We start from the raw sequence: 24969 nt of genomic DNA on the forward strand, positions 1-24969 counted from the left end.
TTTAAGTTAACATTACTTGAAATTTCAGGGGGTTATTGAAGTAAATATTTTTGATCATAGGGGTTCAGCTGATAAAATGTTTGGGAACCCATAAACCAACTGACTTGGGATCAGCCAGCTCAAGTCTCTGTAGTGTGTAACACCTGTGGGGGATAATGGTGGTTGGTGGGGTGGTTCTTAAATTAGAAATAAGGTCACAAGTGGTGTATCCACTAATACATCCGTTTTGTCAACTGCAAAGCTGTACAAGGTGCCAAGCATGTCAGGGATCTCTTGACTATTCCAGTGATTCGCAGAACTCGATGTTTCAACATGCTTCTACAGCGATCATCTGTTTTACAGAGAGTTGCTATGTCAGAGTGAGCATGTGTGTGTGGATCTATGAGTAAAAACACTCATCATGGAACGAATTAGCAAGGACGCATTCTGACAGTTTGCCTGTGCAGCGTGGGGCTGGTATTTCAGACTAGAAGAGAAATGTGAAACCTTGCATTCAAGCTTTAAATCAGATCTGACCTTTTCTTCTGCAATGGAAACCAGAAATATAGTATGCATGATGTCATCATAGCTTTCATTTCTAATGCAACTTTGTGACATTATCCTGAACTGGATATTCAGAGTGCTAATATTTCAGTTTAAAAGGTTGATATAATACATTAGTATAGATTGTATAATACATTAGTAATAAGACAAATAGATTTTTACATTGCAAAAGTCGACAACACGTTATGGTCTTGTGGGTGGTTGTCAGCACGCTTCTATGTGGTTGCTAAGGGGTTCAGAGTGCTTTTAAGCATGGTGTTCTAGGTGGTTGGCCCAAGTCAACAAGAGCCCACTCCAAACTCTTTACAGAAGCTGCATCTGAAGTGGCGTTTAGGTGTATTTACACAGACTGTTTGAAGGGATAGTTCACCCAAAAATGAAAATTCTCTCATCATTTGCTTACTAACAATGTTATCCCAGTTGTGTATGACTTTCTTTCTTCTGCAGAACACAAATAAATATTTTTAGAAGAATATCTGAACACAGATGTAGGTCCATACAATGCAAGTGAATGGTGACCAGACCTTTGAAGCTCCAAAAATCACATAAAGGCAGCATAAAAGTAATTCAAACGACTCCAGTGGATAAATCTATATCTTCAGAAGTGATATAATAGGTGTGGGTGAGAAACAGATCAATAAAAGCCCTTTTTTACTATAAATCTCCACTTCCACTTTCACATTCTGAAAGTGAAAGTGGAGATTTATAGTAATTAAGGATTGAAATATTGATCTGTTTCTTACCCAAAGTGATTGCATCACTTCAGAAGGTATATATTAAACCACTGGAGTCATATGGATTACTTTTATGCTGCCTTTATGTGATTTTTGGAGCTTCAAAGGTCTGGTCACCATTCACTTGCATTGTATGGACCTACTGAGTGGAGATTTTCTACTAAAAAACTTCATCTGTGTTCAACAGAAGAAAGAAAGTCATATACATCTGGGATGGCATGAAAGTGAATAAATGATGAGAGAATTTTCATTTTAAGGTGAACTATCCCTTTACTGCTGCTCAAAGGTGGCATAAAGGCATTTACACAGCAAATGATTAAATATATGCATATTTACACAGAACCAAAGCAGCATCAAAACTGCCTTTGATACTAGGGGCTGAGGTGGGTGAGAGCAGGTATACAGTAGTTTAGTCTGGCTTTTATGCAGCATTGCGTCTTTACAAAGTATTCTGAGCAGGCACAGAGCAGCCTTAACTCTGTGTAGCTGTGTAAAGACGCCTTATAGTGCTCTGGCTCTAGATAAGACTTGGGTCACTCCTTCATTCTAAGTTTATGGGATTTTAAGCCCGATTCATCTTTTACAGTATTTTAAAAAATGAGAAAATACTAAGTCTAATCGCTTAGAAAAGTAACAGCACCCCTTTCCTCAACAAGCCATGTGATTTGAGGTATCATTCATGTTCGTAGCACAAATGGTGCGATACCACTCTACAATAAGGTTCCATTCGTTAACATTAGTTAATGCATTAGGTATCATGAACTTACAATGAACGATATATGTAATGTAAGTTCATAGTGCATTAACTAATGTTAACATATACAACTTTTAATTTAAAAAATTTATTCAACTATATGTTGAAATTAACATTTACCAAGATTAATAAATGCTGTAAACGTATTTTTCATTGTTAATTAATGTTAACAAACAGAACCTTATTGTAAAGTGTCACCAACAGTGCTTTTAATTTAATACAAAGTTTAGCACTTTTTAACAAACCCCTTACCCTAAGTATGAGCAATAGCAAACACCACTTATAATTTAACTATACTTGCTAATTTCATTGTTATGCATTTTATTTTCTACTACCTTGCCTGCAAACCACAAACCAGCCTCACCTGCTACAGTTAAATCTCAGTGATTGCTACAGAGATTACTGACTCATTGTGACATCATCACCCTGACCAGTCATGACAGCCAGTAAGTTAGTCAGTGGCTGGGTCTAATAATGCCCCTGTTAATGGCTCTATACATATTGCACACTTCCCCGATGTTTACAAAAGTAGATTTTATATCAGAGTCTTGGAACTGAACAGAAGTGGGTTATACAGAAATGCAAAACTCCAAAGGGATTTACTGGTCCACTTTAATCTACTAAAGCTATCATTTATTTCAGTGCAATTGGAGTTCTAAGATTACGTGGCACATTATGGCATCATAATCCTTTCCTACATTCTGTTCTACCAATCTTGCTCATTGTAAAAACTGCTAACATTAATCTTGGCAGGCGACTACTTACCAAGCCTTCTTGTTTGTGGTGGAAATTGTAATGATGTAGCAGCACTTCAAAGCATGGAGTTGGGTTAGCACACAGGCGCATTGCTGCCTTGATTGCAATTGTTTTGGTTTGTATGGTTAGAGGCCATGCACAGAGGTCTGACACACATGGAAGCACTTTCTGGCTTCACTAGTCTGCAAATGGAGCCATTACAGTAATTACAGCTTTAGAGCCTGGCAATTTGTACAAGGCATGCAGCAGTGAAACTGCCAGAGTTGTTGCCCCTTGTGCAAGCATGGCCGAGCCCCCTTTTCCTGCTGAGTGCTTTCGTTGAGTTTCATATATTGCAATCAGGGCACAGATTTTAGGGATTCCTTTAGGTTGCACAGTGTACTGCCAATTATCAAGTGAAGAGGGAACAGATATTAGAACTAGATTTGCATTTCCTGAAAAATGCAAGTGCTTTTAATGCAACCTGAAAATAGTGTTAAAGTTTTAAATAATCTTAGGCTTTGGTTCTGTGTAAATAAAAATGCTGCATCAGAGCCAACATTGCTGTTGTCATGACATGCAAGCATGCATCTTGTTTTCTGTTGGCTGTGCATGAGAATCATTATACAATGACACTGTCTTTGCAGTGTGATGATAATTCTCTCATCATTTTCTCACTCTCATGCTGGACTCTTATGAAGCTTTTTGGTTAGTAAGGAAAGTATTTTTGCTTTTTTTCTCACCCAAAGTGATTGTGTCACTTCAGAAGACATGGATTAAACCACTAGAGTCATATGGATTACTTTCATGCTGCCTTCATTTCTTTTTGGAGTTAAAATTTTTGGAACTCACTGACTTGCATTGTATGGACAAAAACAGCTGAGACATCTTTCAAAACAACCTTATGAAATATGCACAGCTGTCAGTTAGTGTACACAAACAAGTGTTTGTCAAGTGCCTTGCAAACACTATAAAAAGTCCACTTTTGAGCTTTTTTTCCAAGTTATGGGGCAGCTAAGAAGAAAAGCTGTGGTGATTATGGAGACACATTCTCAAATGGTCAATCATGGGATAGGACTTTAAAGAGCATCTATTATGGTTTTTAAACGTGCCTAATTTTGTTTTAAAGGTCTCATACAATAGATTTACATGCATCCAAGGTCAAAAAACACTTTAATTTGCTCATAATTTAAACTGCAGCATTAACTTTTTTCCCAGTGTCAAAAACGACTCGTTCAATGATCCGTTCTAAAGGATTCATTCTAAATGCCTCCTTTCAGAGAGCCTACTCTGCTCTGATTGGTCAGATGTCCCAGTCTGTTGTGATTGGTCTACCACTTAGTGTAGTGTTTGAGGGCGGGTCAAAGATGTTCGCGAGCAGCCAATGAAGACCAGAGGCGGGTTTTTTGTTACCAAATTATGTAGGTTAGTACAGGAAGTAAGTCTGGAATTACTAACGACTCGTTTCAGGTGTTCAGAATCGGTTCTTTCTTTTGGGAGTCAATAACTCCATTTGTGGTGCACTTTGGTTTTTGAAACTTTGCAGATTTTTTACATTCACAAACAGCTATATAACACACTACATGAAAGGTAATATTTGAAAAACCATAATAGGTGCTCTTTCAAAAGTAAATGGAATGAATGGAGGAATGCATTGTTTCACTTCAGCAATTGACTCCTAAGCTCTGCCCCCTTGGTTACCGTTGCTTGCTCTGACAAGCTTGAAATGGAGGACGGCAACAGTTGCTAAGACAGGATTGGTCAGAAAATCTGTTAAGGCGTGGCTTAGCGAAGTGTCAATTTCAGGCCCAATGCACTGTGATTTATACTCACCCATGTATTCCTCGACTCTTCCACACCTCATACAAAACCAGAGAGATATTTCCATTGGCTGTGCTCGTCCCGGCCTGACAAAGAGAGACAAAACACAGTTATGATGGATGACCTGTCTTGCGCTTCCTGTTAACCATGTACACACACATTGTGTTTTGTCTTCATGATTCTGCTGTATCTGTGGTTTACTCTACCACCTCCACCTGTTCGACAGCTCCACTTTCTGCTCAATCTATATTTACAGGACCTCTTGTAAAGGCCACAGAACCATATTCAAAACAACTATCTATATCAGGGAAATGTGAAAGATAGTTAACAAAACAATGGCTTAAAAGTAAATCACACAGCTGTTTGTAGGAAGTAATTTTCCTACTCTAGGAAACTACACTTCATGGCTAAAAGTATGTGGACAAGTTTTAGGCAGTTGTGAAAAATGTTGCATTTTGAATATGTTTTCAAATATAATGCCATATATAAATTTTATTTTATTTTTATTAATCAATTAACTTCATACGTGAAGTAAACATAAAAAATATATATATATATATATATTTTTTTGGGTGCGACCACCCTATGCCTTTAAAACAGAACCAATTCTCTTAGGTACACTTGCGCACAGTTTTTCAAGGTTGTTGGCGGACAGGTTGTTCCAAGCATCTTGGAGAACTTGCCACAGTTGGATGTATTTAGGCTGTCTCAATTGCTTCTATCTCTTTATGTAATCCCAGACTAACTCAATGATGTTGAGATCTGGGCTTTGTGGGGCCATGCCATCTGTTCTACTTCTATTCTATTCTATTTGCAAAAGGAATGTTTGGAATTCTAAAATTGATATTTCCTATTGACACACTAAAGCAAAAGATATAAAATAACCTTATTAAGATTAATGTTTTTTTTTAAACATCTTATATGCCTAAGAGTTTTGCACCATACTGTATATGCAAATTTCAGCAGATATCCACATTCGAAATGAACTTTATTTTCTCTGAATTCAGGGTTTTAAAGTTTAATTACATTTTATCATCAAAAAACTCTCTAATCATGTTAATTTATAGGATTTTACTCAAATTAATTAACAATTATTAATATACCATTGCATTGTTTTTTATTAAATGAAGTGCATCTATACTGATCCTCATACAATCCAAAAAAAAAATATTTTTTTATTTTTACATATATATTATTATTATTTCTATTATTATTTTTATTAATTTTTTTGGTCAAATACAGTGCTGCACAGTAGAGCATCACAGTATTAATGAAAGCAGTGATGAAACTCTTGCTTGAGATATTGCTAAAATATAATGTTATTAATAACATATTATCATCATTACTATTACATAAATATTACATTTTATTATACAGACGTAATATATTTCTGTCACATTTTTACAAATTCACACATCTAGTTAAATGGAGCTTTGGTGGAAAACCGGATGTTTTTGACGGCTTCACTTCTCACCTCCGGAAAAGCAGTTATTAAACCCCAAAAGGCTATGGTGTAATTAAATAAATATACAGTGCATCCGGAAAGTATTCACAGCGCTTCACTTTTTCCACATTTTGTTATGTTACAGCCTTATTCCAAAATGGATTAAATTCATTATTTTTCTCAAAATTCTACAAACAATACCCCATAATGACGTGAAAGTTTGTTTGAAATCTTTGCAATTTATTCAAAATAAAAAATGAAAAAAAAAAAAAAAAAAATCACATGTACATAAGTATTCACAGCCTTTGCTCAATATTTTGTTGAAGCACCTTTGGCACCAATTACAGCCTCAAGTCTTTTTGAGTATGATGCTACAAGCTTGGCACACCTATTTTTGGGCAGTTTCTCCCATTCTTCTTTGCAGGACCTCTCAAGCTCCATCAGGTTGGATGGGGAGCGTTGGTGCACAACCATTTTCAGATCTCTCCAGAGATGTTCAATCGGGTTCAAGTCTGGGCTCTGGCTGGGCCACTCAAGGACATTCACAGAGTTGTTCCGGAGCCACTCCTATGTTATCTTGGCTGTGTGCTTAGGGTCGTTGTCCTGTTGGAAGATGAACCTTCGCCCCAGTCTGAGGTCCAGAGCATTCTGGAGCAGGTTTTCATCAAGGATGTCTCTGTATATTGCTGCATTCATCTTTCCCTCGATCCTGACTAGTCTCCCAGTTCCTGCCGCTGAAAAACATCCCCACAGCATGATGCTGCCACCACTATGCTTCACTGTAGGGATGGTATTGGCCAGGTGATGAGCGGTGCCTGGTTTCCTCCAGACATGACGCTTGCCATTCAGGCCAAAGAGTTCAATTTTGTTTCTCATGGTCTGAGAGTCCTTCAGGTGCCTTTTGGCAAACTCCAGGTGGGCTGTCATGTACCTTTTACTGAGGAGTGGCTTCTGTCTGGCCACTCTACCATACAGCCCTGATTGGTGGAGTGCTGCAGAGAAGGTTGTTCTTCTGGAAGGTTCTCCTCTCTCCACAGAGAAATGCTGGAGCTCTGTCAGAGTGACCATCGGGTTCTTGGTCACCTCCCTGACTAAGGCCCTTCTCCCCCGATCACTCAGTTTGGCCAGGCGGCCAGCTCTAGGAAGAGTCCTGGTGGTTCCAAACTTCTTCCATTTATGGATGATGGAGGCCACTGTGCTCATTGGGACCTTCAGTGCTACAGAAATTTTTCTGTACCCTTCCCCAGATCTATGCCTCGATACAATCCTGTCTTGGAGGTCTACAGACAATTCCTTGGACTTCATGGCTTGGTTTGTGCTCTGACATGCACAGGTGGACTCCAATCAAGTTGTAGAATCATCTCAAGGATGATCAGTGGAAACAGGATGCGCCTGAGCTCCATTTTGAGTGTCATGGCAAAGGCTTTGAATACTTATGTACATGTGATTTTTTTCGTTTTTTTATTTTTAATAAATTTGCAAAGATTTCAAACAAACTTCTTTCACGTTGTCATTATGGGGTATTGTTTGTAGAATTTTGAGGAAAATAATGAATTTAATCCATTTTGGAATAAGGCTGTAACATAACAAAATGTGGAAAAAGTGAAGCGCTGTGAATACTTTCCGGATGCAAATCAAATCAAAATCAAATCACTTTTATTGTCACACAGCCATATACACAAGTGCAATGGTGTGTGAAATTCTTGGGTGCATTTCCGATCAATATAGCAGTCGTGACAGTGATGAGACATATACTAATTTACAATAACATCAGATTAACCCAACACAATTTAAAGTCTAATATACACATAATTACACACAACACAATATACAAATAATAACATACACTGTACAGTATACAATACACACAATATAGATACACATTATTCAATAAAAAAAAAGTATATATAGTATATATAGAATGTACAGTAGGTTGTATTGTACTGTATTGACATTCAGGCTGTCGGTTGATAGTAAGTTGTTAAGAGAGAATATAATATAATAATAATATAATTTATGACAGTCCGGTGTGAGATATAAGAGTAAGAGTAATAAAGTGCAGTGCTGATGTATTTTGATCGTGGGAGATCAAGAGTTCAAAAGTCTGATTGCTTGGGGGAAGAAGCTATCATGAAGTCGGCTGGTGCGGGTCCTGATGCTGCGATACCGCCTGCCTGATGGTAGCAGTGAGAACAGCCCATGGCTCGGGTGGTTGGAGTCTCTGATGATCCTCCGAGCTTTTTTCACACACCGCCTGGTATACATGTCCTGGAGGGAGAGAAGCTCACCTCCGATGATGTGTCTGGCAGTTTGCACCACCCTCTGCAGTGCTTTGCGGTTGTGGGCTGTGCTATTGCCATACCAGGTGGAGATGCAGCCAGTCAGGATGCTCTATACAGTGCAGGTGTAGAACCGTGTGAGGATGTGGCGGTTCATTCCAAACTTCCTCAGCCATCTCAGGAAGAAGAGGCGCTGATGAGCCTTCTTCACAATGACTTCAGTGTGGATGGACCATGTGAGTTCCTCAGTGATGTGGACACCCAGGAACTTGAAGCTGCTGACTCTCTCCACTGGTGCTCCATTGATGGTGATGGGACTGTGTTCTCTGTCTTTTCTTCTGAAGTCCACCACAAGCTCCTTTGTCTTACTGACATTGAGGGAAAGGTTGTGCTCCTGACACCAGTGTGTCAGAGTGTGCACCTCCTCTCTGTAGGCTGTTTCATCATTGTCAGTGATCAGACCTACCACCGTCGTGTCATCAGCAAACTTAATGATGACATTGGAGCTATGTGTTGCCACATAGTCATGTGTGTACAAGGAATACAAGAGTGGGCTGAGAACACAGCCCTGTGGGGTTCCAGTGTTGAGGGTCAGTGGTGAGGAGATGTTGCTGCCTATTCTAACCACCTGGCGTCTGCTTGACAGGAAGTCCAGGATCCAGCTGCACAGCGAGCTGTTTAAGCCCTGAGCCCGGAGTTTCTCATCAAGCTTGGAGGGCACTATGGTGTTGAATGCAGAGCTGTTCTCTACAAACAACATTCTCTCATAAGTGTTCTTTTTTTCCAGGTGGGAGAGAGCAGTGTGTATCGTAGATGCAATGGCATCATCAGTGGAGCGGTTGTTGAGGTAAGCAAACTGCAATGGGTCTAGAGAGAGAGGCAGCACAGAGCAGATGTAATCTCTGATTAGTCTCTCAAAGCATTTGCTGATGATGGGGGTCAGAGCAACAGGATGCCAGTCATTTAAGCAAGTGATTTTTGATTGCTTTGGAACAGGCACAATGGTGGACGTTTTAAAGCATGTGGGGACTACAGACAAAGAGAGAGAAAGGTTGAAAATGTCCATAAAAACACCAGCCAGCTGGTTCACACACGCTCTGATGACGTGGCCCAGAATGCCGTCTGGACCCGCGGCTTTGCGGATATTCACCCATCGGAAGGATCGGGTTACATCCGCTACAGAGATGGAGAGTGAACTAACCTCTGTAACTTCGGCCGCAAGAGCTCTCTCCGCGAGGGCAGTGTTATTTCCCTCAAAACGAGCATAAAAAGTATTTAGCTCATCCGGGAGAGATGCAGCAGTGTTCATGGCGGAGTTTTTATTCCCTCTAAAGTCCGTGATGATGTTAATTCCCTGCCACATGCTTCTAGAGTTGGTGGTGTTAAACTGTCCTTCAATCTTGTTCCTGTACTGGTGTTTTGCTGTTCTGGTATAACTGGCTTGTTTATGCTCCTCCGCGTTCCCAGAATTAAAAGCGGAGGTCCGCACATTAAGTGCCGCGCGAACATCGCTATTAATCCATGGCTTCTGGTTCGGATAGATCCGTATTGTTCTGGTCAGAACGACGTCCTCTAAGCACTTTCTGATGAAACACATTACGCTATCAGCGTAAAGCTCGATGTTGTCATCAGAGGCGGACCGGAACATCTCCCAGTCCGTGTGATCAAAACAGTCTTGTAGCGTAGAGTCTGATTGGTCCAACCAGCACTGATCGTTCTGAGGGTGGGTGCTTCCTGTTTCAGTTTCTGCCTGTAAGCGGGCAAAAGCAGAATGGAAGAGTGGTCCGATTTGCCAAATGGTGGGTGGGGGAGGGATTTGTAGCCATCCCGGAAGGGAGAGTAGCAATGGTCCTCGTGTGTTGAAACTAATGTGTTAGTGGTATTTTGGTGCGACTGATTTGAAACTGGCTTTATTAAAGTCCCCAGTCACAATGAACGTGGCCTCAGGGTGCGCGGTTTCCTGTTTGCTTATAATCCCATACAGATCCTTGAGTGCCCGGTCTGTGTCGGCTTGTGGCGGGATGTACACAGTAGTGATAATGACCGCTGTGAATTCCCTCGGTAGCCAGAATGGTCGACACAGAAGCATGAGAAATTCCAGATCAGGAGAGCAGAAAGACTTGACAGAATGTACGTTCCTCTGAACACACCAGGATTTGTTGATCATAAAACATACACCACCACCTCTCCTTTTACCTGAGAGGTCTTTCGCTCTGTCCGCTCGGTGCACGGAGAACTCTGCGGGTTCGATGGCTGAGTCTGGAATCTCCGCAGACATCCAAGTTTCCATAAGGCAGATAATGCAGCAGTCCCTCATCTCTCGTTGGAAAGAGATCCGCACTTTCAGCTCGCAGAGCTTGTTATCCAGAGACTGAACATTTGCCAGTAGAATACTGGGTAGCGGGGGTCGATTTGCGCGGCGTCTTACTCTGATGAGAACGGCGGCTCTGTTTCCCCTTTTCCTCCTGCGTTTCCGCGGCCGGGCAGCACAGACAAAGGGCTCCGCTTGCGTGTTTGTAAACAGCGGGTCGGCATTGAGGAATTTGAAGTCCGGTTTATGGTGTGTGATTGCGGAACCAATGTCCAAAAGTGTTTGTCTGTTGTAGACAATAAGGCAGACAACATCCAAGACAAAAAACATAAGAATTGTAAACAAAACACTATCGTGTTGTGTCGGAGCTCGCAACGCAGCAGCCATACTCGGCGCCATCTTGAGTCCACTGTATAGTCTGCATGCGCTACGTGCTTCACAGTGAATAAACCACTCTGCTCGGTCATTAATACATACACAGAGCACACATGATGTAAATGATGCGGTTAGTGTGTAAGCACGCAACTCACGCAGACCGTAAATCTCAACCTTTTGTGGTTTAACCACATACATTTGATTTTAATTTGATTAATTGATAAATTATAAATGTCTGTGAGGTAGCTACTATTATTTGCTCTGCCAAAACTTCAGTTTCACACAAATTTATGTCTACAATAACAAAAGAATAAATAAAAAGCAAGTTCTGCATCTTTTAAACATGTGGTTTTCCCACACTTTACACCATACAAAACATCACAGCATGTTGATGCGCTTACGTTTCTTGCAAAAACCTGCTGCATATCTAGAAATTAGATGCCTGGTTCAGGGGTCTCATAGTGTTTCGCAAGAATTTATGCTTCAAACTTACTCAGACCATTGCTTTAAACATGCATTATGATGACCATTCTTGGGCCACAATTGTTTTAATCTTGTGTTACCCTGTTAAGGATTTTAATGCTAAAAATGGCTCTAAATTTCGGCCCATGCCTATGTCTACAACAGATAACAAGTCTGTAACCTGGAACTCTAAAGCGCAGTTCCGTTCCAGACCATAGACAAATGGAAATTACTCTTGAATATACAAATGTCTTCTGACATCTAACACGCACATCCACAGGACTGTCTGTTTTGAGTCTCGAATGGACAGCAAAGAGAGTAAGGGAGTGCATTTGTGCATCAGTAGCGTCCCTGTCTGACCCTACAACTGGATCAAGCTGTGTCTACCAAGGGTTTTTCTCTCTCTCTCTCTTCAGTTGGTTTTGTCTACATTAGGGCCTTTTGTTTGTTCACCTTACACTCCATCTGGGAGGCATCAGAAGACAGCAGATTTAAACAAAAGTCTCAAAGTCTCACCTTAGCCAACATTATCCAAGTCTTTGCCACATCCAGCGGAGTCGTAACGAACGCTGCTATTCCACCTGGAAAAAGACGCATTGTGTGTTTGTATTAACACACATACACAAACAAGCACTAGTTACAGTATTAATCGTATTATAATTACTACAGAGTATAAAATGTAAACATGTGGCATGACACAATACACATGACGCACTGATCAACCCCATGGAAACATACCGGAGAAAAAGAGATAATGCCGATCAATTTTTCAAACTAGCCTGGCACTGTCACGCACACGTAAACACACATGTACATTTATAAACTTGCTTTGCGTAAATGAAAACAGAAAGAGGTTATCTCCTTTCTCTAAAAATGATCAGACAAACAACAGTATCAAGCGTTGATACTCTTTGATACTTTGTATGCCCTTCCCAATGCTGGAATAAACAGCTGGATCCCCCATCAAGTCTGATTTTACTTGACTAATTAAAACAAACCCCCAAACACAGTTGATGTGTCTGGAAAAGAATGTTCCAGGTTTAAAACAAGCTCTACTGACAGCACATGAGACATGGCACGAAAACTTTTGATTTGTGCCCAAGTTTTTAAAAACAAAAAAGATGTGTTTGGGCCAAGGCATTTCAGAAGGAATAAAAGCAGAAATGTGCAGCTCATATTTTTGTTGAGGCACTTATATTAACTCTTCCACACACAAAAAAAGGATGTTATTTGAACTGTAAAGTTGTCTAAATTGTCCTATTAGTGGTGGGATTACTCTTCGGGGGGTTTTCACACATTTTGGGAGGTTGTTTGAGTATGGTTCGCATGCAGCCTACAGTTGGGTTCGCTAATAACATGCATTGTGAACACAAAGCACTCCGGGCTCACTTGATTTTCCCATTGTGACAGCTTCTGTACACCAGTAATAACGCACAGAGAGACCAGACAAGCCCCTTATTCTGTTTATATGGAGATGGCAGAGTAAGTAGCATATAAAAACTATGTCAACTCATCCAAACAAAACAAACTCAAAAAGGTTTCTTTGTTCTGTACAAGAAAAGGAAGATCAGCACTCTGGAAATGTCTTACTAAAAATATTGTTGGTTTACGGTTTAAAACCAGCAGCAGGGGAATCAAATCAGACATTTCGTTGTTCTGTACAAATAAAGACTCGAGAGTTTAACCGGACTGCCTTGGAATAGCATGTGACAGTTAAGAGATTACGATAGGAATATATTACTATTGTTTTTTGTGAATGGATGTTGTCCAAGGCTATCAATAGATACAATCGTAAACAATCAATTGTTTTGCAACTGATCTACCATGATCCATGATTTAGTTTTTTTTTTATTCAAAAGATCAATTTAAGATGTTATTTTTTTTAAAACACAGACAACTGTTCTCATCCAGATTATTCTTTTTAAGGGCATTAAACATGTTTAATTATTTCCTTAAGTTAATATGTGAATGCAAAATGGACTGAGAACCCATAAGGGGTGAAGTGGATCAAAAAGAGATCTGAGCCCACTTTCAAGGCCATGGACAGTGTGAATGGAAAGAAAACTGGGTTCATTTTCACTCGGTTCACTTTTTGGTCCACTCAAAGGGATCTGAGTTTGGTTCTTTTAAAGAGGACACAAGTGTGAACAAATCTGGTTATACATTAACGATATAATTCCTGTGGAAATGCTCTTGCGTTCAATCTACCCTATTTTTTAATCGTTGGTCTAAGTACATATGCGCTAGATGGACGTTTTTGGACGTTGTGCCATGTCTTACCATTTTTTTGAGTGTCTTGTGTCATTAACACTGTGTTTTGCAGTGTTAAAAAAGTTAAAACTTAGAAACAGTTAAACTTAAACAGTTAAACAGTGGATCAATATCAGTTTTGAAACAGTGGACCAATCGAATTAATTTGGTGGGGGGATAAACAACTCGAGAGTATTGAGTGTGTATGTTAGCAACGCTGCATGGGAGTTATTGTGCCTATAAACTTGCCTTCTGTTCAATTCTAATTCACTCTGTCTAGCTGTTAGTGAAAGCCTCAAAGGCCGAAACATACTCTACGCAAGTACATGAATGCAGTCACTTCTAGCTACGCAAGCTGTCATAGTTGCGTTCCAAAAGGTGTCAGATCACAATTCATAATAACACAAGCATTTCATTCTCAATGTTGCCACAAGGTGTGAGATTAGTGTACACTGTCCGCTGCTACTGGGAGTCAATATATTTATAGCAACTTACCAGAATAATAACAAATCCAGTTAAATAAAACAGACTTTTGAGCATAACTCTATCACCCCCTTGAGTACTGAGGTTTGTTCCCGCCACGGTAACGCGAGAATGCACGTTATGCATATTCAACCGGACCACAAGTTGGCTATGCGGTGGCCAAGCGCTCAAATCTGTGTTCACCTACTTGCATAAAGTATGTTTCGGCCTTTAGTCTGCCATAGAAGTTTAATGTATTTGACTTTTGTCAGCAAATATTGATGTGTGTGATTTTTTGCGATTAAATTGATTAAATAATAAGCATATTAAGTAAATGATTTAATTAAATGTTTTAATCGATTAACACCCTAGTTATTGTATATTAGAGTGTGTTTTTGTAAGACTCCCATTGTAAGTGCATTACTGTAAATGTTTTTTAATGGCTTTAAACTGAGGGAAGAATTAAATAAAAAATATTTTATTGGTAATCAACAGCATGTCAGATGCTGTTGATAGAGCTACTGTAAATTTGTATTGAACCCAAAACATTCGTAAAAAAATTAAAAAGGACACAATAGTGACATTGAGGAAGAGTTAGAAAATAAATTGTTCTCTTGAGGTTTATAACTGTGCCAGTGATGGTAAGCAAACAGTGCCATCAGAGATACAATGTATCACAATTCAAATTTGTTTTCGTGATGTTTCACAATGACTCTAACAACTGCAATTGTAACACAGTATATCTGTGCCAAAGGAGCACATGTGCACACACATTTCAATCTCACGATCAGTATCCAGATGGTGTGGCCAGCAGCCATGTTCTTTCCCCTCTTGGTGAAGTGTCCTTGTTCCTCCATATTGTCCATCCAGTCGCAATACCATGTAAGGACCATGATGAGTTATGACTCAGGGCTGAGATGCTTTCCAGAATGTGAGGTGACTTGGGAGTCAGACAGCTGCAAAGGCCCCTGGGCCACATTTGCAGTCCCTTAGGATAAGCCTGGATACAGTTTGACTGAATCTACTTTAGACCCAGTAAACTCAATAACTGCTGACAACAGCTATGAAAGTTACAGAAGTCAAAGTACCTTTCAAGGCAAGTCAGTCCACTCAGCGGCCATCTTTGGAATGCTCCTGGGCAGCTATTTTCTATAGATACAAGTGGCATAAAAGTACAGCTACTAGCTAATTAAATGGGGAAAGATCGAAATTTCCGTCCACAGAACTGCCGCTCACTGGATGTTTTTAGTTTTTGGCACCATTCTGAATAAACTCTAGAGACTGCTGCACATGAAAATCCCAGGAGATCAGCAGTTACAGAAATACTCAAATTAGCCCATCTGACACCAACAATCAGGCCACAGTCAAAATCACTGAGATCACAATTTTTCATTCTATGAAAACCCATTCTATGGTTGATGTGAACATTAACTGAAGCTCCTGACCTGTATCTGCAAGATTTTATGCACTGCACTGCTGCCACACGATTGGCTGATTAGATAATTGCATGAATAAGTAGATATACAGGTGTTCCTATTAAAATATATTAATATCAAGATTTATCTCAAATATCGTAAAAAGGCTAAAAAATATAACTTGTTTAGCTATATCACCCAGTCCCACTTTCCACCTCTAATTGGTTGTTTCTGTCCCTCTCTTTCGGTTTATACCAGCTAGAGAACAACCTGATGTGACCATCTTGACCTGTGTGGAATTAAACAGGAATGGACTGGGTAACGTTTGGATATTCCTGGTGTTGGACCCCATCCTAATTCCCTATCTCTTTTTCCCGACCTCTTTGCTGAAGCTAATCCCACACACCTGCAACAGCTCCACACACTGCAGCCTGCCAAGAGTCCAGCCGTCCCCCCTGCCTCCTCCACCACACGGCCTAAAAAGAGAGAAAGAGTGAGAGACAACTGGGGATTATTACATTTATTAGACACATTTTAAAAACAACCCAAAGCCCTTGGGTTTGCATGTATGGGAACTAAACAAAAAAGCCATGTTAATGTTCACATTTCCAGTATGATGTCATGGTTTCATTTTCCCCTCAAGGAACAGTGACAAATTCTGAAAAAAAAAAAAAAAGAAAAGAAAAAAGCCAAGAACATCCAAGAACTCCACAGCTCAGCAGAACTCTGTCCTAGATATTGTGTGCACATGCAACACTAGCCCTGGAAAACACATTGTCTTACATGCGTGTTTCAAGAAGTGATGGTAAACTGATATTAAGCTTTGATGAGAGTTGCAGATGGAAGATTAGGAGTCCAGCTTTTCTACACCGTGCAAAGGGGAGATACTGCTGCTACATAAGATATTGTTCTAAAACCTAGAAAGCCTAGAAATCAATGGTATATGCCTCTGTTGAAGCTGTCAGTTCCCATTAATTCAACTTCATTGTTTAAAAATCATGTTTCATAGTGGAATTACTGGTAGGAAACTACACTAACCATGATCCCGATGGAAAACAATCCACCAATCAGAGAATCGCTGCTAACAAAGCAGCGACCGCCCACTTCCATGACACAATTGAGTCATCTCCATTCACCCTTAAACTAATGATATATTTGTATATATCTAAACATGTTGCAAAAAGCTTAAAATATGTTGTTTATATACTTATAATCAACAACCTAAAATCAATAGTTTAATAGTATTTCCATCATTTTCAGTCCCATTACATCATGGACAATGCTTCATGGGATCGTAGTTTGTGCCCTCATGAAAGACTGCAAGTATACAGGATTTTATAAAAACTCTATGGAAAAAATGAACAGGAAAAATTCTACTGGAACCAAGATGGAGGAAAAAGTGGGCAGGCACTGTTGTGCTCTATTGATTCAAATGAAGTTTGATGTTAACATGTTGCTAGGCTAACAACGTGAAACTAAAAAGTTTATAGCCAATAGTAAATTTTTTATTAGATTTAAGTCTTTTTATGGGTTCTTTTTGGTGCTGAAGGAAATACAAGTATATTTAGCATCAAGAATTTCTCTCAGTTCATCAGCCACCTTGAATGAAACCTTTTGAGAAAGCAATGCATTACGAGATTTCTTTATATACAAAGGATATATACAATACTGCCTTTCTATTTGGCCAAAACTGGGTACCTTGGACGCCAGCCTTAAAATGACTATGATGACAAAGTAGGCAGTTCACTAGGTATTGTAACTGAGCTTTTGTGTAGATGATTCTGTATGCTGCTACAGGTGTGATCTGTAGCCTCAGGTAGGACAGGTTTGACAGGATCTCAATTACACAATTAGTGTTAAGTTTAGGACGGCTAATTGTTGTTTGAGTTGAGAGTGTTTAAAGAGGTGGCATTTTTCGATGTTAAAATTCTTTCACGTGTCCCACCTTAAGAATATACAGAGTCGACTATATGTAAGCCATTCGTAGGTTGATTTAATCTAAAAGTCTAACACATGTTTGTTTGAGCAGCTTGACCAGCGTGACACAGCAACATGGGTTCAACCAGTGGTGTGAGTTTTGGGCAGGACTATCTGTTTGTACAACCAATAGAAGATGGGGGAAGTATTCTGGAATCTGTTTGAAATTAGCAATATTTTTGAAATTCCATTTGGTGACTTTAGTAATGCAGAAATTACACACTTCAGCTTTAAAGAGAATTGGATGTGTGTATAATTTCAGTGTGCACAGACACTGATTTTATGTTTGTTGGTTTTGTGTTACACTTGTGTTGTGTTTTGGTTGGTATTATTATACAGTCAGGCCACAGATAATTGCTGGAGATCTCCTACAGCTCCAGATCAGGAGAATCGTATGGCTAAGAATGGAAAACAATTGAAGAACAGCATGAAATAATTATGAGTTATCCCCTCCAACTCTGTGCACAAAAACACACACACACAAATTTTCTCCTCATCAGAACATCATGTGTCTTTCATTAGCTGTCAGATTAAGAGACAGTCTTTGTTTTGAAGATCTAAGAGCTCTGTGAAGGAGAACATACATTCATCCCAGTCACACTCACTGAAAATAAACTGGACGCAAGTTTACCTCAAAACAAACTGCCTGACCACAATGCCATTTGCTAGGATGTACCTGACATGAACTACATCCAACAATACAGGTGTTACATTCAACTTTAATTATTTTTGCAATCATGGCAATTGCTTTATTAAAATTACATATAGGAAATTGCATAAACTGGAACTAAAAGTCAACCTTAAAGGTGCATTCAGTAATGTTTTCCTCAGTTAACAAGTGTTACTTCTAAAGAGAAATGAATTGTAATTTTGAAACCAATGTCTAAAATCATGACCACTAACATGAGATGAAGACTTCAGTCATATCAGTAACTTTATAAAAGCTGTTTTATTCTACATGGAGAGGGTCCCCACATGGGGGCTGCCATGTTAGGATCATGTGACCAGCCAATTACTACTCATTTGATCTCTGTAACCGTCCTGTTATTGGATGCTTTCACTCAGGGATTTAATTAATCCTGGCTGGCTGTGAATAGTGAATTTCTACAATGGCATCTGTAACTGAAAACTATTGAGTTTACATTATGCTGCATCCACGCCCATAGGTGACAGTGTAAGTCCCAGACAATGTGAACAAAAACTTACTGAGTGCACCTTTAAGTGCAACTAAAAATGTTAATACAGTACAAATCACAAACATAGTGCTGATACTCTTAGGGCCAAAACAAACTGTACACAGGTTTCTAAATGCAAATGCTTCTAATTATGCAAACTAGATGTCATGCAGAGTTGCATTTCAAAATGTGTCAAAATGCAATTCATAAGGTGATGCATGTATGCACTGCATTCTCAGCATTGCCACAAGGACCACTATAGTGGCTGAAATTAAACGTTAAAAAAAAGTGGGAGTGAAAGCGAAAGTGAAATTTTACAGTTTAAACAGAAGAATTAAAACAACTGCTTTTATAAAATTCTGCCTTTAAACCCTACAAATATTGGCCCCATTCACTTTCATTATAAGCACCTCACTGTAAGGAGGGATGAATCAAAATAAATTTTTGTGCTAATCAAAATTATGCCACAAATTCTGTTGATTGAGCTTAACTTATATTGAACCCGGTATGTACAAGGGGACTACATAGGGTTACTGGTTTTAAAGTGCGAGACAGAAGCACTAAGTCAGGTCAACAAGTTTACTTTTTTTTTTGTCTGCTGTTCAAATAGTGACTGGGAGTTTGTTTCACCATTGAGAAGCACGTATGGAGCATTTCTAGACCTGAACAGGTGGGCTCCTTTCATGTGGAAAGATAGAGGACCTAGATAAACTGACATAGCTGATCTCAGCAGCCAGACTGGGTTGTATGGTTTAATAAAGGTCTGTGAGAACCAGGGAGCCAGGCCATAGGCAGCCTTGTGTGACGGGAACAGCGTGTTTAATATGATTCTGGCAGGTCCTGGAAGCCACTGAAGATATTCAAGCAAAGTTGTAGTGTGAGAGAATTTCTGGGAGGTAAAAAGAATTGTTTAGCCAAAAAATTTATAACTGGTCATTATTAACCTTAAAGGGAAAGTTCACTCAAAAATGAAAATTATTTAATCATTTACTCACTCTAATGCCATCCCAGATGTGTACGAAATTCTTTCTTCTGCTGAACACAAACAAAGATTTCTGTAGGTTCATACAATGCAAGTGAATGGGTACAGTGGTTAAATCCATATCTTCAGCAGCGATGTGATTACTTTTACGCTGCCTTTATTGCTTTTTGAGGCTTCAAAATTTTTGTACCCATTCACTTGTATTGTGAGGACCAACACAGCTTAAATATTCTAAAAATCTTAGTTTGGGGGGCCTGGGTAGCTCAGTGGTAAAATACACTGGCTACCAACCCTGGAGTTCGCTAGCTCGCTAGTTCAAATCCCAGGGCGTGCTGAGTGACTCCAGCCTAAGCAACCAAATTGGCCCGGATGCTAGGGAGGGTAGAGTCACATGGAGTAAACTCCTCGTGGTCGATATAATGTGGTTCGTTCTTGGTGGGGCACGTGGTGAGTTGAGCGTGGTCGCCGTGGTGGATGGCGTGACGCCTCCACACATGCTATGTCTCTGTGGCAACACACTCAACAAGCCATGTGATAAGATGCACAGGTTGATGGTCTCAGACACGGAGGCAACTGGGATTCGTCCTCCACCACCCTGACTGAGGCAAATCACTACGTGACCACGAGGACTTAAAAGCACATTGGGAATTGGGCATTCCAAAAGGGGGAAAATCCACCCACCCCACACACACACAAAAAAAAAATCTTAGTTTGTGTTCAGCAGAAGAAAGAAATTCATTTACATCTGGGATGGCATGAGGGTAAATGATGAGAGAAATTTCATTTTTGGGTGAACTATCCCTTTAATTTCACTCCAAACCTGTCTTTTTTTCTGTAGAACACAAAATTAAAAATGTAAAAAAGTCTTTATAGGGTTTATTTGCCATATAATGAAAGTGAATAGCGACTCTGTCAACTTGTTGTGTGGTCTGTCAAGCTCAAAAAAGGACAAAAACAAACAAAACAAAACAAAAAAATCTCATTAAAACCACAATAAAATCAATAGGACACATGCACTATATTCCAAGTCTTCTAAAGCTATACGATCACTTTATGTGATGGACAGAAAGTAAAGAACTATTTCAAACCATTAATAAAGAAGAACTTTAAGTCAGAGAAACATATTAAAACAATCTAGGTCAATAAAAGGAAAATAAAGGTCAATTATACAGTAATGGGGTCTCTAGGACCCCAAACATAAAGAATGTACATGAACAGAACATGAGGGATAAATTCATGTTACCTGAGTCCACCTTTGCATAAAAAAATCCTTTGATCAGATTGATCTGATAAAAAAAAGATAAATTTAAAAGCATTAAAAGCATGGACCTCATTCTAACCATAAACAAACTCAATATCTAAGATTTATTCACCATACATTTCCTGACCACACCACCCAGGCTTGGCGAAACTCTGTACATTTCAGTCTCAATTACTTAAACAAACTTGCTTATGACACATTTGCACTTAATCAGGGGAATAAGTTTGATCCGCTGATATTTACAGTAAATGTCGAGTTGAGTGGGCATGGTGGAAAATGAATGGCTGGGTGATGTAATGACACAGCTGTTTGGTGGTTTTGTAACAGAGCAAGACAGATTTAGGGGATTGCTTGTAGATAAACTTTGGGAATTGTGGGATCCGCTGGAGAGAACAGATGGTTTGGTGTGGCCTGCCGTTCAGATGCTGGGGCTTAAGTTGTTTTTGGTGTGAATGACTTGAGAGGTGGTTTGGCGATACTTGGGGTTTGGTTTCTTGACATGAAATGCTTGCCAGGTTTGTAGATCGGGTTATTTTGTAGATTCTGTGTGGCCTGCTGTTGCAATGCAGCAGCCATTGTGCTTGACATGTGATCAAAAATCCATACACACAGCTGTAAAGAGGCCACACTCTTCATTTTTGCAGCATTTTGTTTTTTCCCTGAACTTTCATTTTAATGTTAAATTTAAATTTCTTGTGCCATAATTCATCATAATTTAGTTTTACATGACCATTTTCCACCCTCTCTCTGACCCTGCAACTAAAAAACAGTTTACCCAAAAATGGAAATTGTGTCTTCATTCACTCAGCTTAATGTCATTCCGACCCCACATTATTACACTGCTTCAAAATGCACAAAAAACACCCTAAATCACCATAAAAGTAGTCGATATGACTCATGTACGTCTTGGTATACTAAGTCGTTTTTTAGTGTAAATCACCATTAACTTTCATTGTACGTAGGGCTGCTAAAACCACTGTGACGATGTGTAGCTAAAGGCATCAACTTACGAAAACCTAACCTTGCGAAAACCTGAAATTCATGAAATAATAGCATATAATGAGTAAAGTTAAGTATTAGGCCGATTCGTAATGCTAGAGATGTTTTAATTTTCCTTTTTTTTTTTTTTTTTTTTTTTGAATTTAGGATTTTAATCACATTGTTATGGCACTGGCCTATTCACAACGAGATACACATAGCGTGCAACTTGTTCAAGTTCAGCTGTGCATTTTGCTTCATTGTCTGTGCAGATGTAAGTGGTAATATTATATTTATGTCGTTGATGTTGCTGATTAATGTCATACAGAAGAAAAAAAAAGTGCTTCAGTTTATCAGTGTTCAGCTCTTTTAGCTCCCGCAGCTCAGATGGAGCAATCCTTAAAATACTATGACTGGATCATTTGTTTTATTCAAACAAGATTTTTTTTCTTCTAAAATACTGTTAGTGCATTGGTAATATCTTGCAGTGTTATTTATTTCTAGGCATGTCATAAAATATCGAAATATCGATTATTGATCGGCACGTTATTTTATCAATATATTTTTGAGGCATTGATATATTAATATTAGCCGACATTTAAATTAGAAGCCTAATTTGCGTGCTTTTCAATTCACTTGTCTGCCGTAATAGCGTTGGGAGACAACAAGGGGGTGATATAACATTTACTGAAGCAGGTCGATAGGCACAGGTATCACAACATAGGAAGTGTATTTTAGAGCTCCTCGCACAGGATGCATACACAAAAGTTCCGAAGGTTCTACTTCTTCAAGAATGAAAGTGCTGTTCGTGAGTTTGCAGGTTAGTGTATGAAACTGGTTTAACTGCGCAAACTGAACGATTAGAAATGATTATGCAGTTTCTCTGTATGTATCTTTGAAGAGGTTTCATTCAAGCTGTCAAACCACAAAAAGACATACTTGTAACTGAAAATACAGTGTAAGCTATATGAAAGATGCATATTCACAATATATCATCCCCTGATGGCTAGAGGAAATCTTTATCCTTTGATAATGCTTTGGGTCAAATTTAATGGAAAACTGTGCGAGTTACACTCCATGGCACTGCAGATTTTTGAGCAGCCTAGAGAGACGGCTAGACCGCACTGTGTATGTACCTTCATGGAAAATAATTATTTCAAATTTCACACTGTTTCATTTACCCTGCTGCTCACACTTTACCAAAGTTGTGTTGAGAAATATGTTTGAAATCACAAAGACTATTGTGCAAAGGGTAGCCCCATTTATATCTAAAAAAAATCCCGATGTGTATCGATAACCATTGTAAAAATCTTCCGATTGTTAATGCATGAAACAGGCATCAATCCCAAGCCTATTTATTTCTCATCATATTTTCATCAACAATACATTTTAAGTACAATTGTTTAATTTTCCTCATGATGAGTATTTTTCTATCTCATCTTTGTTAACAGAATCAAAAAACACCTCATTAAGTTTTGTAAATAATTTCATTAACAAGATCAATACTGCTTTTGAACATGTATTCAGTGCAAACATGGAAACATCATAAGCCCAGAGAGATCCTCTCAAAACACGGACAATTTCTTTTTTCTTTTCTTCTTCTGTCGAAAAAATTCAAAACATCTGACAATTGAAAAGCTTTCAGCCAAGGTAGAACTGAACCACCATTTAATTATTGTCCATCTGTTAACTGATATTTAGTTGTGCTGAATATTGGAGTTTAGCTATATTAACAGATTTAGACATATTTTTAGCTGTTGATGTTTACATGTTACCGTCATATAAGATAGGCTATTGGTGCAATAACAGACAGAAATTCTAAAACCAATGCAAACTATTTTTTTTAGTTTTGTATTGTGGTATTTTGGGTTTTTTGTGATATTTTACAAAGGGTTTCATTTCTACTGCATGTTTAATTACGCACTTACGCACTTTTAAAAGTTTGATCCACAATAGACGCATAATTTATGTGCACGCCCTCCCCCGCCCTCCAACCACCATTCTACACCGTTCACCGGCAGTGGTTGGCCCTTAAACACTGCAGTCGTAAAAATGTGCCACCACAACAGCCCTAGTTGTATGGCAAAAAAAAAAAAGAAAGAAACAGCTCGGACATTGCATTTTGTGTTTCATGGAAGAAAGAAATTAATATGCGGTAGAACTTACATGGGGGTAAGCAAATTACGGCAAAAGTTTCATTTTTGAGTGACCTAGTATTTCAGAAGTCTTTAAGACGTCAACCAAAGATTATTTTCCAGGGTTCATACACATTTTGACAGGTAAATATCCATGACTTTTCCATGAGCAAAAATCGACTCGATTTTCACAAAGCAGACATGGGCATTGACAGCTTTTTTTTTTAATCTGTTCTTCAAAATATATTCAAATGTGTTTCTTTTGCTTAGTCCATGTCTAAGCAAAGGCATTTCTTGTTAAGTGTCACTCCAAGATGAATAGGTCACCCGGACGCCACAGTGGTGGGCAGATTAGCAAAATTACCCACCACTGCACAAAAAGGACACGCATTTGGCAGGTGATAATTTCATACCCTGATGTTCATCAGTTCATAAACTTAGCTTCACCTTGCTACGTATAACCTGGCAGAATGGAAAAGAACATTATATAAACAGCAATAATATGAACTGGCTTATTATTTGATTCACCGGATTGTGGCTGGGTACGATTTATATTCGAATGCACTCGTATTATAGAAAATAATTTATTAGAAAGTTCCATGACTTTTCCAAAACATTGTGTAAACTTGTTTTTTATGACACAAAAAAACACAATTTCTAAATTCCACAATTTTTCCAGGATTTCCATAACCATACAAAACCTGATTTTGTGATTGGATGAACTCAGCATACCAGAGTGGGAAGTCATATGTTAATGTGCTCATAGTTGTGATGTCATAACCATGCTGATTTCTGAATGACCCATGTGTGCACCTTAGATACTGTGCTGTGAATGTTAGAGTATGTCTACATTTATTTCCAAAGAGCATGAAAAAT

The 24969-nt window shown here is 38.9% G+C and overlaps 1 protein-coding gene across 1 annotated transcript in view; it reads right to left on the reverse strand.

Annotated features, from left to right (window-relative positions):
- The window catches only part of slc25a26 (solute carrier family 25 member 26), a 64347-nt gene that overhangs the window by 1166 nt on the left and 38212 nt on the right, over window positions 1-24969 (reverse strand). Inside the window, exons 7-9 of the mRNA XM_051672994.1 lie at window positions 15992-16061; window positions 11975-12039; window positions 4600-4673 (exon numbers count right to left, since the gene is read on the reverse strand). Coding sequence (XP_051528954.1) covers window positions 4600-4673; window positions 11975-12039; window positions 15992-16061 — 209 coding nt within the window. The remainder of the gene's footprint in view (window positions 1-4599; window positions 4674-11974; window positions 12040-15991; window positions 16062-24969) is intronic.

This window comes from Myxocyprinus asiaticus, chromosome 35 (genome assembly GCF_019703515.2).
Source record: "Myxocyprinus asiaticus isolate MX2 ecotype Aquarium Trade chromosome 35, UBuf_Myxa_2, whole genome shotgun sequence".
In the NCBI taxonomy this organism is placed as follows: domain Eukaryota; kingdom Metazoa; phylum Chordata; class Actinopteri; order Cypriniformes; family Catostomidae; genus Myxocyprinus; species Myxocyprinus asiaticus.